Consider the following 17,018-nt stretch of genomic DNA (forward strand, 5'->3'; position numbering starts at 1 on the left):
TGTCTCAGTTCCTGGGAAACACTCTTTTACTGAAAATAACAGTTGAGATCATGGAGACTTAAGAAATGAATTAAAACCTATTCTACATTTAAAAAACTAACAAAATTAACAACCAAGGAAAACACTAACAAGCAAGGAGAAAGAGATAAAAAATTTCAAATCCACCTTTACCCTCTAAAATTCATGCATTCTCAGTCAACCATTTTTTGTCTACAGGTAAACTATTTATCTGTGAATATATGCTCCCCCCCACCACCAATTTTTCCCGACTTACTACTTAAGTACAGTAGGTAACAATTCAGATATGCAACACCTTCCTGAGAAAACACCTCACCTTGGCTACACTTGCTAAGTGCTCTCTCATAGCTTTATCATCATATGTGGTCCTGAATGAAAAATACCCATCTCTCCCACAAAACTGAAATGGCCTCCTACTTTTCTTTGTTTTCCCAGAATAATGCTAGAAACACATTATTTCAACTTGTAGAAATAGTTCAATTTGTTCAGTAAAGAATGAACGACTGGGGCCGGCCCCATGGCTTAGTGGTTAAGTGCACACGCTCCACTGCTGGTGGTTCAGGTTCGGATCACGGGTGCGCACCGATGCACCGCTTGTCAGGGCATGCTGTGGTGGTGTCCCATATAAAGTAGAGGAAGATGGGCATGGATGTTAGCCCAGGGCCAGTCTTCCTCAGCAAAAAGGAGGATAGGCATGGATGTTAGCTCAGGGCTGATCTTCCTCACAAAAAAAAAAAAAAAAAAGAAGAAGAAAAGAAAAGAAAAAATGAATGAACAACTAAGAAAAGTTCTTTGGTAACTTGAAAGACTTTACAAATGCTGAACAAGGACCATAACGTGGAAATAAGTCAGGAAACTAAAGATTGGCATTTAGTAGAAGTCTTTTAATGGTGGTGGGGATGGTTTGGTTGCATTAAATCAAAAGGGTCTATATAATGTATCATCCTAAATGGGACAGGCCAGGACAACAGGGGCAAAGTGGGACCATGCCTGGCAAATCGGGACATATGGTCACCTTAAACATAATCCATTTATTTGTGATTTTTTGAAAACTTCCTACACTTCATTTATTTTAATCAGTTCCTAGCACAATGTCTGGCACACAGTCAGTGCTCAACAAATATCTGTGGAGAAAATCTAAGATTTAATTTAGTTTATCCGTTAATCAAGAGTTCCAGAGGTAAATTAGGATTTATATTTCAGCACAAATTAGTTTACCAACTGCTTTCCAATTGCCCCATATTTTTTAGCAACATCTTTTGTTTTGAAAACTCAATTTTAATTTAATTTTACATCCATCATTCTAATGATTTCTTCTTTCTGCTTGCATTAACATCTGGGGAGTAGCTCAATTTCCCCTCTTGCTTTATTCTGCTTAACGGAAACAATTAGAGGCAGCATTACTTCACATTTTTATGGGTGCAAAAGACAGCTCAGGAGGCTGGTTTTTGATGGAATATTTGTGTCGAGCCAGGTGCCATCTGACTTTGAGCATATCACTGGGAGAGAAAATCAAGACATGTTCGTGACCCAGCTCCAGCTCCCATGGCTCAGGTACCTGACTTACATGTGCTAAGGGAACAAGCCACAGTCAGCCAGGATATTCTGATAATTACATAGAGCCATCTCTACATTGCTACCTGAGGTCATTTCTTACACATGGTCTCTCCAGTTCGTTTTTATGCACTTTGATTTGGGCTTGCCTCTGTGTACAAAAAATAAATCCATTATATTTTCTAAAATGTCCATTTTCTAAAAACTTCTAAAAAAGCTGTGCTGTTCAATACTGACTCATCCTCTCGGCCTTTACAAGAACAATTCTCTCTCTTACTGCTTTATTTTTAACTAAACAAGTATCTGAACTCAAAGAGATATTGACTCCAAGGCCTTTTACACAATTTGAAATTAATGCATCCAGTAAGTTAAAAATTTTCAATAAATCATCCTCAAACATAATTTTCATTCTTCTGGGTCTTGTTATCTTCATTAGCAATCACTCCCTCAGTCAACTGAGCAAATGTGAAGACTTCTTTCTAAAGGAGAACTGGACAGACCTCCAATTAGCAGACAGTAAGCATTACAATCAGTGGCACTTCAGGATCAGGAATTTTCTATCCACTTAATCCACTAGTAATGATTTTTTTAAATCTCCATTTAGTAATTTTTCAATAGTGTGTAAGGGTCGCAAGCAGAAAGACAAGTTGTACCTGAAAAACCACAGTGACTGCTTCTGAAAACGCTGACTTAGGAATAATAATAAAAGTCACCCAATGAAAATCAGTAGGTAATGTTTCATGAGTCACCTAGCAAAAGGGTTTTATTTGTGACTACTAGTTTGGAAGGTGCTGCGTAATGGCGCCCTAAGCTAAAACAAACACATAACGTGAACCAGAAGTTATGGTCCTCACATCATAACGGTGTATTTTGATTGCAGACAATAGACACAGAGAAAATTTTATAATTATAAGCGGTCCTGTTGACCAGTTATGCTTGATTCTTTTACAAAGCTTTCACATCAAATATAACTTGGTTGGGAATCAATTAACAGTAACATTAACTGCTGGAACAAACTGATTCATTCTAAAATAAACAAACCTCATACAATAATGAACTTTTACAATATGTTCTATTAACATGCCCATAAATGATGAATATAACGATTGGTTGAGTATATACATTCATTAAATTCCTAATATTGGAGAATATTAAAGGAAAATAAGAATGGTGAAAAGGGCAGCAAAGCTATATATACACATTTCCAGTAGTTTGAATGAATATAGAAATCATAGAACCTTTTGACTTTAAATAGTTGACAAAATATTTTGTCTATTTTTATTAAAAAACAAAAGTAAAATCAACGACTGATGCAAATTGTTTTCTATCCGAATTACATCTAAACAATAAATGCCCTATAGCAAACATAAGCTATCACCAAAATATGTTCAAATTTGATAAAGTTTAATTCAAGTTTTTAAATAAATAAAAACCTCAACTGCTCTCTGTATAACACAAAGTGTCAAGAAAAATAGATTCTTTTCTGCAAAGTCTCCAAACTTTTCTTTGCTGAAATAACTATTAAAGAAATTGCCTACATAACAAGTATTTAAAGAACCTAAATATTTTCAAAGCTTGAATATGCAGTTAAGGATATTTTCATCAATGTATAGAAAATGTTACCCATTAAATTGGCAGTGAAACAAGTTAACTTACATTCACATCTGAGATGTGTGCTCTTTTTTATTCTAATGCTTCTTGGGTTTATGTTGTGGGTTGGCTACCTGATACAGAAACCTACAAGTAATTTAATGCAAAACATGCATTCTTAGCTAGCCCAGGCAAAGCAGTAGAGGTGAAGTCCCATGACATGCATGCACAAGACCTATGCTCAAAAAACATCTTTTCCACACCGGAAAGAAAATAAAGATGATGCGGTCTGTTGAGAATTTAGGAATAGCCAGTGAGTGGGATGTGATGAGAAGGGTACGTTTCATAACCACGGTTTTCATTATCTTGCATTGGCCTATGAGTCAGCATGCCATGCGTTCCTCTATTATGATGTCAGTTACCACAGACAGAAGCAAGAGCTTAGGAGGAGATGGGTTCAAAACTGGGACTGAGATGAAGGTGCACGAACTGGTCTATGCTCCCAAGCCCAGGCCATGAACGTCCACTGATTTCTACACCATACACACGTATGATGAAAACCATGAGGCAATCAAAGGGGAACACTTTCAGAAATAAATTCCACTAAACGAACATGGTCAATGCATTCATGATTCTGTGTTACAGTCTCAGACATAAACCAAGTGAATAACAGTGAAATGAAGACTGTAATTATTACCAGCTAAAGAAGAATAACTCACTTCTCATTTTGACGTTCAAAGAGTAATGCTATAAAACTTTACTAAAAAAAAAAAAAAAGAAAGAAAGAAAAAGGAATGACAGCAGGGGTGTTACCATTATGTTGTCAAAGTCTTCCAGAAGGGAGACAGCAGAGTTACAGAAGTCCTACAGAAAGGGGACAGCAAGAAAACGGCAGACAACACAGATAAGATTTTTCAGCCTAACGTGTGTAGCCAAAATACATATGAAATAGTTCATTTTAAAACAACGTTTCAGGGACTCAAGACTTAAGGTGCTAAAGAGGTTTTATTAATTTTTATGCCAAATGATGTCACCATAGGCTGGTACAGTGATAAATAATATGGTAATATTCATTTAACAGAATAGCACAACCTCGAGGTGAGGTGGTGACATCAAAGAAGTAGGGGGCTATCAGACACAGATACTCCTGCAGCTAAGGGATGGCAGCACCCCAGTGTCAGCAACAGGGCACCAGAGTCCTTCTTGCCCAGAGCCCGTGGGAGAGCTCAGGACATCTGGGTCACATTAAACAAACAACACATTAAGTGAACGAGTCAGTAAGTCATATATTGTTGGAGGATGTAGTTAGATAGCTCCATCCCCAGTAAATGCAAATGAAAACAGAGCATCAGGTTAACCACACATTCAATCAACCAAAACAGACAACACATACTGATGCAGCAACCAGTGTTTACCCACTAACAGGAAATCTGATTTTAAAAAAGGGAACTAAATGCCTAGGAAAAATTCCTATTTCTCAGGCAAATGATTCACTTGTTTAATCATTTTTATAAGTGGATTCTAAGCAACATTTTGTATGAGATATTAAAAATTTTTGCTCATTGAGTTTTAGAGACAGAGATGAGGCAAAAGATTCTCAACCCTAATAGAAAAAGTATTGTACTATATTAAGGACTAGAAATTATGGGAGGAATTTCCCAAGCAAATAATATCTATTCTCTCCATTTTGGGTGTAGGTACATAATTCACTGCATCTGTACATTTGCATTTAGATTAAACAACCACCTTTGTATACTGGTCCCTTCTCACTCCTCTACCTCAATCTTCTCCTCCTCTCATAAAAATCAAGCTGCGTGTACTATCTTCTAGATGATTATAGTTGCCTAATCATAATTTTAGCAAAGGAAATGAGCACTTTCTTCATCATTCAAACAAACAGAAAAATATCAGATATTAATAAGCACAGTACCCGCTTCCCCGGACATGTTTCCATCCAAGGAACAAAATGATTGGGTTCAGGACATATTTACTAGTTCAGTGGTTTCTGTCCTCCTAAGTTATTTTTGTCACTGAGATGTATATAAAGTATACTTTCTGGGGAAATGCATTAAAGATAATTGTCAAAACTCAAGAGTTGTTTCAACAAGACTATTTTGCCTACCTTTAGCAAATAAGAATCAAATTATTTTGAAACATGCACAAATTATACAATCAGGAAAATTACAGAAGGGAAAATTTAAATAGCTAGTAAAGTTATAAAAGACGTCTTAATTCACAGGTAATCAGAAATGTAAATTAAAATGTCATAATACAATATACCATTTAACCTGCTCTGAATGAGAAAATTAAGGTCTGAAGATATTATAAGTTGGGTGAGGATGTGGAGAAAGGAAAACACTCATTTACCACCACTTTGGAAATCAAATCAGCATTTCCACTTCCAAGTACATACCCTAAAACTCTCCACGTGTGCAGAAGAAATGAACAAAAATGTTTCCTGTAACATCGTTAACAATAAGAAAAAATTGGAAAGAACTTAAATGACCACCAACAGGAGAATGGATAAATGTTAATATTCAAAATGGAATAGCATCCAACCAGGACAAACAAATGAATAAAACTATGTGTAACAAAGTGGATATAATTCAAAATTAGTCAAAATGAAAAAGTTGCAAAACAATAATACATGTGTGAGACTATTATATAAAGATTCAAATCTGAAAGTAATACTATATGACCTTCATGTCAAAGGATGCAAAAATATGCAGTAAAAGTATAAAAACATTCATAAGAAAAACACTCAATTCATGATAATGATGACCTCTTTATAGGAAAGAAGGGAAATGAGAGGAGACAAGGAGCCTCATCCATATCTGTAATCTTTTATTTTTTCAAAAAATGATCTAAAGTGAATATGGCAGAACATTATTATTTAATAAAGCTAGGTAAGTACATTAGAGTTTGCTATATAATTTTCTACTCTCGCCTGTACATTTGAAATACACTGCTAAAGAATGAGTAGTAGGGAGAAAGCAAAAGAAGGAAACAGATATTCCTAGGTAACACCATGTCTGTAGGGTAGGAGATCAATCACCAAGCAAAAGGTTGGGTGCTCAACTCAAGTGGACTTCATTAATCCAGGAGCCATGTCTGCAGGATGTTTCAGATTCACTTTTGCCAAGAAGCTAACAACCCTGGGAGGCTCTGACTCAGTCACTGTCCTTTCTGTAAGTCACCTAATTCCTTCATTTGGATACACAATGATGGCATCTGCTCCATGGTTGATAACCAAAGGTTCCCAAAGGTAACCACCAGCTATAACCAGGCACATCACTTCTGTCCTCTGTCAGAAATCTTCCTCTTTAATGTCGTGAAAATCCCTATGATTCATTCTTTGTAGCCTACAACCAATTGTTTTCTTCCAAATGTGTCTCAACCAATTTAAGCTAAACACATCTTTTGTCTATCTCTGGACTCTTAAAACAAATTGTCTGGCATTGATTATTACAAAGAACACAAAGTGATTTTGTGAATTGAAAGGGAGAAATCAGGATAAAGTGATACCATAAATCAAGGCATAAAATTAAGTCCTTTTCCTGCATCAAAACTTAAAGATTCCCTCCAAAAGCCCCTTCCATAGAAAACTGATTTGTTGGGGGTGGAGAAGGAAGGTCCTTCTGTCAGAACAAAAATACTGAATATAAGAAAAGGGTGATTGGGAAACAGTTTAAGTAGCATTTTGCATTATTATAACCAATATTCTGTATTTTGTGATAGTTCCCATAGGATATGTAGAAAATAAAATATAGCGATATTTTTAACACTGAAATTGGAATCAGCCCCTCTATAGTTTGTACCACAGGAATTTAGACAGTAAAAACATACGGCTCTAAAAAACAAAAATGGCTATTAGGAAAACTAAACAACATTCTTTTTTATTGGTCTCTTCCATTGGCGGCCATTGAGCGCCAATCTTACTAGGGACAATTAGTGTAATTATACAAGCAGCATCTGATGTGCTTTTATTCTCTTTCAATCTTTAACATATGTAAGAAAATAAAGATCATTTTTATGGGACAGGGATTTCCTCTGAAATAATACAACCATAAAATGATACTAATAAAACAGTAAATATGGCAGCTAACATGTTTTGAGCACTTACTATGAACCAACCACTGTTCTAAGGTCTGTTACATGTGTTATATCATTAATTTCACAAGAACCCTATAAAGCAAGTGTTGCCTCAGCTCCGTTCCATAGATGAGGTTCTGAGGCACAGAAAGGTAGCAATCACTATACTGAGTCCCATCCAAACAAGGGACTTTGAGTAAGGAATGGAGAGCGATCATTATTTTCCTGGATGAAGACTGTAACTAAGGAAAACACGTTTCCTTGCCAAAACATCTTTATGCATGTCTATATGCACTAAACCTGTAAGAAAACATACTTGATTATAATAACAATCATTACATCAAATAATTTGATTAAAAATATCTAACAATATCCACGCTATTTAGCACCTGGTTTCTAGACACCATACCAATGTCTTAAAACAATGGTCCATAACAGAAAAGCCGATGACCGACAGAAGCTTTTTCCCAATGCTAGGAAGCACTCAGGTCAGCCCTGGTGGTCTAGTGGTTAAGATTTGGCGCTCTCACCACTGCGGCCTGGGTTCAGGGACCCACACCACCCATCTACCGGTTGTCATACTGTGGTGGCTGCGTGCTGCTGCGATGCTGAAAGCTATGCCACCGGTATTTCAAATATGAGCAGGGTCACCCATGGTGGACAGGTTTTAGTGGAGCTTCTAGACTAAGACAGACTAGGAAGAAGGACCTGGTCACCCACTTCCAAAAAAACTGGCTATGAAAACCCTGTGAATAGCAACAGAGCATTGTCTGATACAGCGCTAGAAGGTGAGAGGATGGCGGAGAAAGACCGACCAGGCAGAGTTCCCTCTGCTGTCCACAGGGGCGCTAGGAGTCAGAATCCACTCGATGGCACTAACAACAACAAGGAACTATTTGGAGCAATTCAAAACAGAATTGACAGTAATAGTTTGAAAGTGGGCTATTAATAAGACAAATTACACCTAATGATAAAAAGGTAGATATGAAAAAATAAACTTATTGGAAGGTAAATTTTACTTAGGCTTAAATTACTTTGAAAGGGAGCTGAATTCATTCTAGTGGGATGGTTACGCCTAGTAAATTTTTTATTTATCTTGATAAGGATTTGAAACAATGGTATAACTATTTTTGTTCATCCCCAAGAAGAGCTAAAATTCCACTAAGGTTTTAAATGGCTCCAAACATGCTGCTTATTTAAGTAAAATCAATGCTTTTTAAAAATTTTAATCAAATCCTCATCATTTCTGGGTGAAAAGCAACTTAGGCCCATCTTACCTGACACCCAGGGAGTTTGAGCAATGGCTAGAGGTCAGGGAGAGACAGGTAGGCAGTGACTGCCATTTGCATTCTCATGCAGTTCAACTAGTTTCCTTTCTCCCATCCTTCTCGTAACACAGGTGAAAAAAGGAATCATTTCTAAGAATGCATAACTAATTCCCCAGCACATCCCCCAAAATCACTAAGGGGACTAATAAATGCAGAAGTACCATAAGTTATCGCTGGAGATATGTATAGAAAGTGATCCAAAATACAAAGAATATTTTTAAAAGCATTAGAATTTCTTCTCCTTTGAAAGTTTTGTGGTTTTTCCTAGAGCAGGATGCACTTGGAGATTGGCTCCTTCCTTTGAGGATCACAAAAGAACCTAACTCACAGGGCTGTTCTGGGATCTAGGATAACTACCACATTTGAAGTGCTGGGAAGTGGTTTGGCAAATAGTAAGTGCTCCATTAGTGCTAGCTGCTATTATCATCATCGTCACCATCAAAATAGTGCCATTTTTTCAGAAAAACTGGAAAGTACAAAAAGTATATAGAAACTAGAAAAAGAAGTCATAATCTCACCTCCCTCTTTTTATTTTAACGTATTTGTATAGATTCGTGGGTTTCACTTATCTATACTAAGTTGTGTGTGCTTCCACGACTGTTTTGTTAAACAATCACTGTCATCTAAAAGTTAAAGAAAATTGGGTTATAGGGTCTAAAGATATATAAATCAAGAATTAAATTGAAGGTATCCATATACTGACTGTTATTTGTGATGTAACTACTGTCTGCTTTATTAAGTATACACTAAAAGTAGTCCGCGCAACGCGCTGCAGGACAAAACCTAAGAAATACTAGGGCTTCCAAGACACAACCTCAGAGAAATAAATCTAGTAATAATACATGAAAGTAGAGCTGACAGGAGTACAGAATATGGTGGTAATTATAACAGGGACGAGTGCTCAGAGAAGGTCACTTCAAGGATAAAGGCCTGCTCTTCTAAGTGACTAGAAAGTCATTAGCTCTTCTTTTTGTTTTAAGGCATATTTTTAATGAGCATAAGACATTTCGAGCAGTTGTTTGATCAATGACAACACTAAAATACAACAGAGGGAAAGTATTTATCAACCTGTATGAGAGAGAGTCCCGCACTCACCCAAGAATACAGGGAAACACACACAGGAAGAGTATGCCACCATCCCCTCAACACTCATCCGCTGCTAGAGGAAGTAATGAAGGCAGAGGACTCCATGGCTGGATCCAGACAAACCTGTTGGAAGGGTCGAGTCTGGGCTTGCCTGAGGAGCCGCTGCTGCTGCTGCTGCTGCTGCTGCTGCTGCTGCAGAAGCTTCATCTGTATCAACTGCTGCTGCGAAGTGAGGGCGTGGAGGGCAGGCGGCTGCATCACAGCGCCGGAGCGCCGCTGTAGCATGTTCGACAGAGCCTGCTTGGTGTTGGTCGGGACAAAGGAGCCTGCAGGGTCCAATCGGGAGCCACCTACAAAAGCAACCAGAGGAAGGGCTTTCTACTCATGTTAATGCATCAGGTCTTCCTTATTTTACCAAACCGCAGAAACCTCCATGTCTAAGCCTCACTTTGTGAAGCAAAATGGAAAATAAAGCACTGCCCCACCAAGTGCAAATATGAAAGATCGGTTAAGACGGATAATTCCCAAAGGATGGGGAGGGCGATGCAGGAGTGAATTATAATATTTGAATGACTTTCGCGGAGGGCCCATCTCAGTTGACCAAGTGAAACGCCTGAAACCCAAAGTCGCTGGCATAATTTTGGAATCACGTGGACTTTAACTTATGCAAGGCTCTCAGGAACATAATACTTGTGTAAAATGTGTTGCCATCATGGTGTGTTGCTCCAAGTGTCCTAAGCCAGGCACAGAAACTCTTTTGTAATTTTAAAGAAATTTGGAGATTATGATATTTAAGCTTCTTTACCATGGCAAAATGAAAACACCCATTTTGTAGTAGAGAGGCATGAAAATACTTTAAAAACTTGACATGCTTGGAAACTTCAAATACCATGATTCTAAAGACAAAATACATCTTATTGGAAAGCTAGAAATTAAATAAGCAAGAAATATTGATCATAGTGATACTTAAGAAACCAAAGGAAATCCTTAACATATTTGCATATATAATTTGTGAAATGCCTGTAAGCGTTAGGGAAAAAAAATTTTCAACATTTGCTGGGTTCAAAGTAGATGCCAACCCTTCATTCTCCAGATAGTCTATACAGTTATGCGTCGCTTAACGACAGGGACACGTTCTCAGAAATGCATCGTTAGGCGATTTTGTCATTGTGCAAACATCATAGAGTGTGCTTACACAAACCTAGACGGTATACCACTGCTGTATATGTGGTCCGTCGTTGACCAAAATGTCGTTATGCGGCGCATGACCATAGAAGCATTTCCATTTTACAGATGATCAAGCTGAGGCACAGAGAAATTAAGGCTTGGCTGAGGTTACAGAGCAAGAGAGTGGTCAAGCCAGACTTGACCCAGAACTGCAACTCCCAGACCAGCTTCTTAACTGCTAATTTAGAGGACAAAATACGGACTTCCCCCTGCTGTAAGCCACGAATCAACTACTTTCTTCCCTAGGCCTCAAAATGTCATAGTTAACTTACAATAAAAAATCACAAAATAACACAGAATACAAGACGTAAAAATATCCTGTTAGAATGGCACATCCTAACAAAATGCAGACTGAGATCTCAAAATAATCTATTTTGCTAAAATACGCAAACTTTCATTTGGAAAGAAAATTAAATTATTTTCTAATTCAGAGATTATTTATTTAGAAAATCTTCATTCCACGTACAAAATCTACTTGAGCCTGAATCAAAGCAACACTAAAATCAGGAACATTTACTACGGATGTGGTAGTTTTCCTTGTCGATATCTAAATCTACTTGCTGAACCAAATTTCTGAGACCCTTCATGGTATAAACAATTTAAAATTCATAACATAAAAAAATAATTAAAAAACACTGTGCAATATTGTGTACGCTCTTAAAATGCTAACAAAAATTATAACTGATAAAAATGTACACAAATTTCACAGCATAAAACTTTGATCAACTTTTTATCTTATAGCTTAGATTGTTATCAGTGGCTAATTGCCTTCTAACACTGGATGAAAATTCCAAAATCAGCACATAAAACTCATAACTGAGGAGCTGGCCCCGTGGCTTAGCGGTTAAGTGCTCGTGCTTCGCTACTGGCGGCCCAGGTTCGGATCCCGGGCACCCACCAACGCACCGTTTGTCCGGCCATGCTGAGGCCGCGTCCCGCATACAGCAACTATAAGGATGTGCAACTATGGCATCCAACTATCTACTGGGGCTCTGGGGAGAAAGGGGGAAAAAAGGGAGGAAGATTGGCAATAGATGTTAGCTCAGGGCCAGTCTTCCTCAGCAAAAAGAGGAGGATTGGCATGGATGTTAGCTCAGGGCTGATCTTCCTCACACACACTCACACAAAAAAAACTCATAACTGAAACCTTATTTTAGAAGTAAAAACATTTTGAATGGAGAGAATTACATAAATGTCAGCTGAGCACTCAGTTCTTGAAATTTCCAAGTCTTGTGGAGGTTCAGGTTAAAAGCAAAGAGAACCCCAACCTACTTCTCATCTCAGAGGGACCACTGTGCTCACTCTTCACGTACCTGGAGTGAGAGACTGGTTCTGAAGGAAAAATCCGGGTTGCTGGGGCTGCCCCATGAGGTTGTAGCCCCACAAGGCGGACTGTGGATGGTGCATCATCTGGGAGGAAATGGGTGAGTAATTAGGAGGCACCCTGTACATGCTGCTCTGTGGATACTCCTTCAACATAAAGTTAAAAAAGAAAGTTACTTAATGCCACACACCACACACATGATCAATGCAAGGTCTTCCTATCACGTGATCTGAGATAGCTCCTATCCCAGCGGACAAGACTATTTCCATAAAATGGAAGATGGAAGGCAACAGTCTCAATACATTCTCTGCAAAACACTCATTTAAGTTAAAACTTTTCCTTAACTTAAAAAAGTACTTGGCTACAGTGGGGGAGAGATGGAAAAGGATCTTTTCTGAACTCTACTTTTAAAATACTAAAAGCGCGAGTTTAGAATACCAATATCGACGACCACCCACAGCTAAAAAAAGCAAACTCAAGTTGCTAAGTCTCCTGATCATCTCATCTTAGAAGGCACTCCTGATACCTTGGGTCTGGACAGGAATTATGCCAGAAAGGCCACAAGACTTCAGAACCAGTCCCTAGCCCAGACACTATCTTAGTTCTGATTTTCCAGACAGCGCTCTACAGAAGTAGACGCCTCCCTCGTATCCTGCACCCTCCTCCCCCGCCTCCCGCCCAAGGCTTCCTCTTCCTCACGGCAGCTCTAAGTCTCTACGGATCACACCTGAATGTCTCAACTCACTCACATCCCTCCTTCTCTGGTCTAGCCCTCAAGATGGAAGGAAAAATAAAAGCTCCGTTCCCTGCAGTATATCCCACTAGGAAGACGCAGTTTCAGGAGTAGTCTAAGAGGAAGGGACGTGACGAGGACTCACTTGGGGATTGAGATGAGTTTTAAGACTTTTTCATCTGAAAGGAACAGAAACCCATCTATGTGGACTGACAGGTTAGGAGACCTCAGATTTTGGGGACTGGCAGTCTGGGCCTTATTGAGCCCCACTTCGAGACAAAGGAATATTGGAAGGAAGATCATATGAGAAGAGGGCACTGAAGTTCAAGTGGTATCCAAAAATGATGGCAGTCATTTCTAGAATAATATTAATCACCCAGCTACCAACTAGGAAAGATATGTTTTTGTTTTGACATAGGTGAATAATAACAATAATTAGTCATGGTGTCGGAATACTAAATTGTGAATCTTTCTTCTACTGTATGAAAAAAAACACCCTTGAATTTTATAGAAAAATGTCTCAAATTCTCTCTCAAGTATTTTCCAGGTGAATTTAAATAAAAAGATATTTCAACATTAATTCTATCAGTTGTATAAAATTACTTCTAAATTACCCTCTCATAGATTTCTGTTGTATTCAAGAAAATGTTGCTATAGGTAGGGAAAACTAATAGGGAAATGAGAAGTGAAACTATTTTAAGTTATGTTTATCTTATCTTTTCTAAAGTCTGGAAATATGGTAAAGTAGTAGAATATACAAGAGAGTAAGACGGAATGGTAAAATATGAAATCTCTGAAACATCCTATTGCATATATTAGATGAGCTTTATCTAGGGAAAAGCAAATAGAGCTTTTTATGTTAATTTACTACAGGTATCAACTGCCCCAAATACAATAAATATTTTAGACATGCCGATAATGAAAATATCTAAGAGGATGAGATTTTCTAGGTCTAAAAATATTCAAGTTTCAAATCTGAGAAATTATGAGGCACTGAAATTTTAAGTAAAGATTATTCACAATGGAAACCTGAAATTAAGCAAAGTTATGAGAAGTAGAGGAGGAAAAATCAAAGCGACAACCCTGTCGTCTGTGACAAGTCACTGTTTACGTGCCATTCTCTTAATTACAACAGAGCTTTGGTGGGATAACTGGTACAGAACGGCTTCCGCTCTCTGAGCAGTGTTCCTAGCAATATAATCTGCGCCCGAGTGAATCTCCTACTGGGTGCCTACGAGCCCAAGATCTCTCTACTCCCGTACGTACGTCAGCTCTGGAGCTGGATTTCATCTTGCGTTTCCTTCCCTTGGTTTTCTTCTCTTCGTCTGCTGTGGCTTTCCCCTGATCTGAAAGCTCAGCCGATTTCCTCTCCGGTTCCTGAGAGACAGGAGACGTGGGCTCCTCCTCTTCCTCCTCGGGAGGCAGGGGCAGCGGCTCGAGGTAGTAACTGCGGGGCTTGGGCATGGGGTGTGTGTGATACAAAAGGAGGTGATGCTGCTCCTCGTACTTCACCACCTTTCGGTCCACTCGGACAGTCCCGAACCAGGCCCAGGACAGAGGGGCTGGGTTCCTCTGACCCTCAAACAAGTCCCACGGGGACACCTTCTGCTTTGTAGAGACCTGGAGACCCTGTGGGGAAATAATGCTCTGTGACCAAACGTTCAAATCGTTTCCTGATTCAAAGCCAGGCTTGCTCAGGACATGGACTCACAGAACATTCTGGCTGGGGTGGGCCTTCGAGAAGCGGAGCACACAGCCCACAGGCTAACCAGTTAGTCAGGGTTACACAGGTAGGTCTCTGGGAGCAGCAGCTAGAACTCACATCTTCAAGTTCAGATCTACAGTTCTCTACACCCACTCTGGTCAGGCTGTAACACCAGATAGCCCAGTATATTTTATTGTAAGATGGCACTTTTTCATTCAGTTTTTTTTAGCCAAAAAAATTTCTAAAAAACACTGAAAAGTTGAGCTTACTGTACTAAATTATAATCAATTATAAAACCTTTGGAATCTATTGCTTTTAAGATAAAACAAAACTTAAGAGTCAAGTTACATTCAGCCTCCAATTGGGCTCAAATTAACTTTAACTCAAACATGTATGGACTTGATTCAATATGGCGCCTTTCATGTACTTAATAAGTCAGTCTCTGAATAGCTAAGTAATATTACAGAATTAACTTGTACCAACAGGTACAAATAAAGTCCTTCAATTCAAGTTTATCTCTGCCGATTCTAGAAGAAGAAATGTTATTCTGTTTCTGAAAATAAAAGCTTTTTATTTTTAACATTAATTGGTGATGTCCCTTGGTACTTTCCATGGCATATCAATATTTTCTTCAAAACGACACCAAAAATAACTACTCAGGCATTCCATAAGACAGGAGCTCCTGTTCTTATCTACACAGACTCTTCCATAGGTGGCTTCATCCAAAGTTAAGGCTCAGTTACCACCTGTATGTTGACAAGTTCCTAATATCTGCTTTGAGATTAGACCTCTGTCCTGGGTGCCAGGATCACATATCCAAATGGCTTCTAGATGTCTCACCACTAGAGAGCCCACTGGTACCACAAATTCAACTTGCCGATGACTCTAGCTTTTTCTCTCTGCAAACCACACCGGCAGAAGTACTGAGCGTACTCCAAATTACTGCAGCATTGTGTTTCTCCTACAAGCCCCATTCTCTCATGCCTTTCCACAAACTCTTCCCTTTCCTGGACCACACTTTTTCCTACCTCCCAGCCACCTCTCAATCCTTCAAAAGGATCAAGTGTCAGTTTTATGGGGACCCTTCTCTGACCTCTGACCACCTACCTCATTGGAAGGTGATGGCTCCTTCTCAGAGTCCCCGACACTCTGTACCATGACACAGAACTCACTGTGTGGTAACTGTCTATCTTCTTCCACTTAGGGTAGGAGCCCTGTCTTTCACCGCTGTGATTTCAGAAATCTGCGGTGAAAGACAGGGCTCAGTGTTCACTGAAAGACTGACTGAGCGCTCTTCTCATATTTTAGAGAAACTTGATTAATATCTGTACGTAAATCAAGTGTTCATTAAATATTTAATTGATAAGAAAATAAAGTACCATCACTTATAAAATATTTTTTATTCAAAATAGTTTACCACATGAAGACTTTTATCAATAAAAATTTTCTTATCTAAACATACGGTTTCCAATTCTGAAGTAAAATCAGACCTAGTCTTTCCTTTTTTTATACACTAAGGTTTTACTTAGTTTTCCCTTGGTGGGCTTCAGAAATTCACTACCACAAGGTACAGTTTTAAATGAAGATCTTCAAAGATTTGACCTATTTATATGACAATGCCAATGACCATTGCATTTAAATGACAAGAATATGCTTTAAAAAAAATCAAGAAACTGTAAAATTAAGATGTTTTATGTGCCCTATAGGAAGACAAGAAAATGTATTTTGTTTTTGTAAGTTCATGTATCTATATATGGGAGAAACAAACATTTACTCTTGCCTGTTTTTTATCTATGGAGTCGAACCCAGCGATCTTGTTTCCCTTCGTGTCGATCAAGGAGCCCATGGGCTCACAGGTGATGACGTCACACGTCTGTTTGGGCAAAGGCAGCAGCTGGCGGACTTTGTCGATACTTTCTGATCGCTTGTCTCCCAGCTCTTTCTAAAGAAAAAAGAGAGAAGTGAGACTGGAATTACAATGAAGGCAAAAGTTAACAAGAAGGAAGTTCCCCCACAAGACATTTCCCTTTTTACAGCTGGAATGTTCTTCAACCTTGAACATGGTCTCTGGTGCAGCTCTCAATTACCGCGGCGAATGTTTCATTTCTTCTATTTCAGTAGGAAACAGAGCACATATAAAGGCACCCTTGTGACACAACAGACATCACAGTGCTGAAACGACAAAAATCCAGGGCGGCATCTGCACCCAGAAGGCAGAGGCTGCAGCACAGAACACGTTCTCGAACCCAGGCTCAGACCGCAAGGTAACCATTGATTATTTTATTGGTGAGGTCTTCAGATATACACTGATTTTCTTTTCTGTGCCATTTGTTTACAGTGCATTTCAGAGGCTGTGTTAGC

General features: G+C 38.7%; 1 protein-coding gene across 11 annotated transcripts in view; it reads right to left on the reverse strand.

Moving 5' to 3' along the window:
* MED12L (mediator complex subunit 12L) overlaps positions 1 to 17,018 on the reverse strand; it is a 327,766-nt gene that overhangs the window by 26,652 nt on the left and 284,096 nt on the right. For 10 of the 11 annotated variants that reach the window (XM_058550842.1, XM_058550826.1, XM_058550786.1 and 7 more), the window contains 4 exons: positions 16,438 to 16,599; positions 14,219 to 14,581; positions 12,209 to 12,365; positions 9,792 to 10,018 (listed from right to left, as the gene is read on the reverse strand). In XM_058550842.1, the coding sequence (XP_058406825.1) occupies positions 9,792 to 10,018; positions 12,209 to 12,365; positions 14,219 to 14,581; positions 16,438 to 16,599 (909 nt within the window). The remainder of the gene's footprint in view (positions 1 to 9,791; positions 10,019 to 12,208; positions 12,366 to 14,218; positions 14,582 to 16,437; positions 16,600 to 17,018) is intronic. The other variant, XM_058550796.1, reaches the window with a different exon arrangement.

Source organism: Diceros bicornis, chromosome 2 (assembly GCF_020826845.1).
Source record: "Diceros bicornis minor isolate mBicDic1 chromosome 2, mDicBic1.mat.cur, whole genome shotgun sequence".
Classification (NCBI taxonomy): Eukaryota; Metazoa; Chordata; class Mammalia; order Perissodactyla; family Rhinocerotidae; genus Diceros; species Diceros bicornis.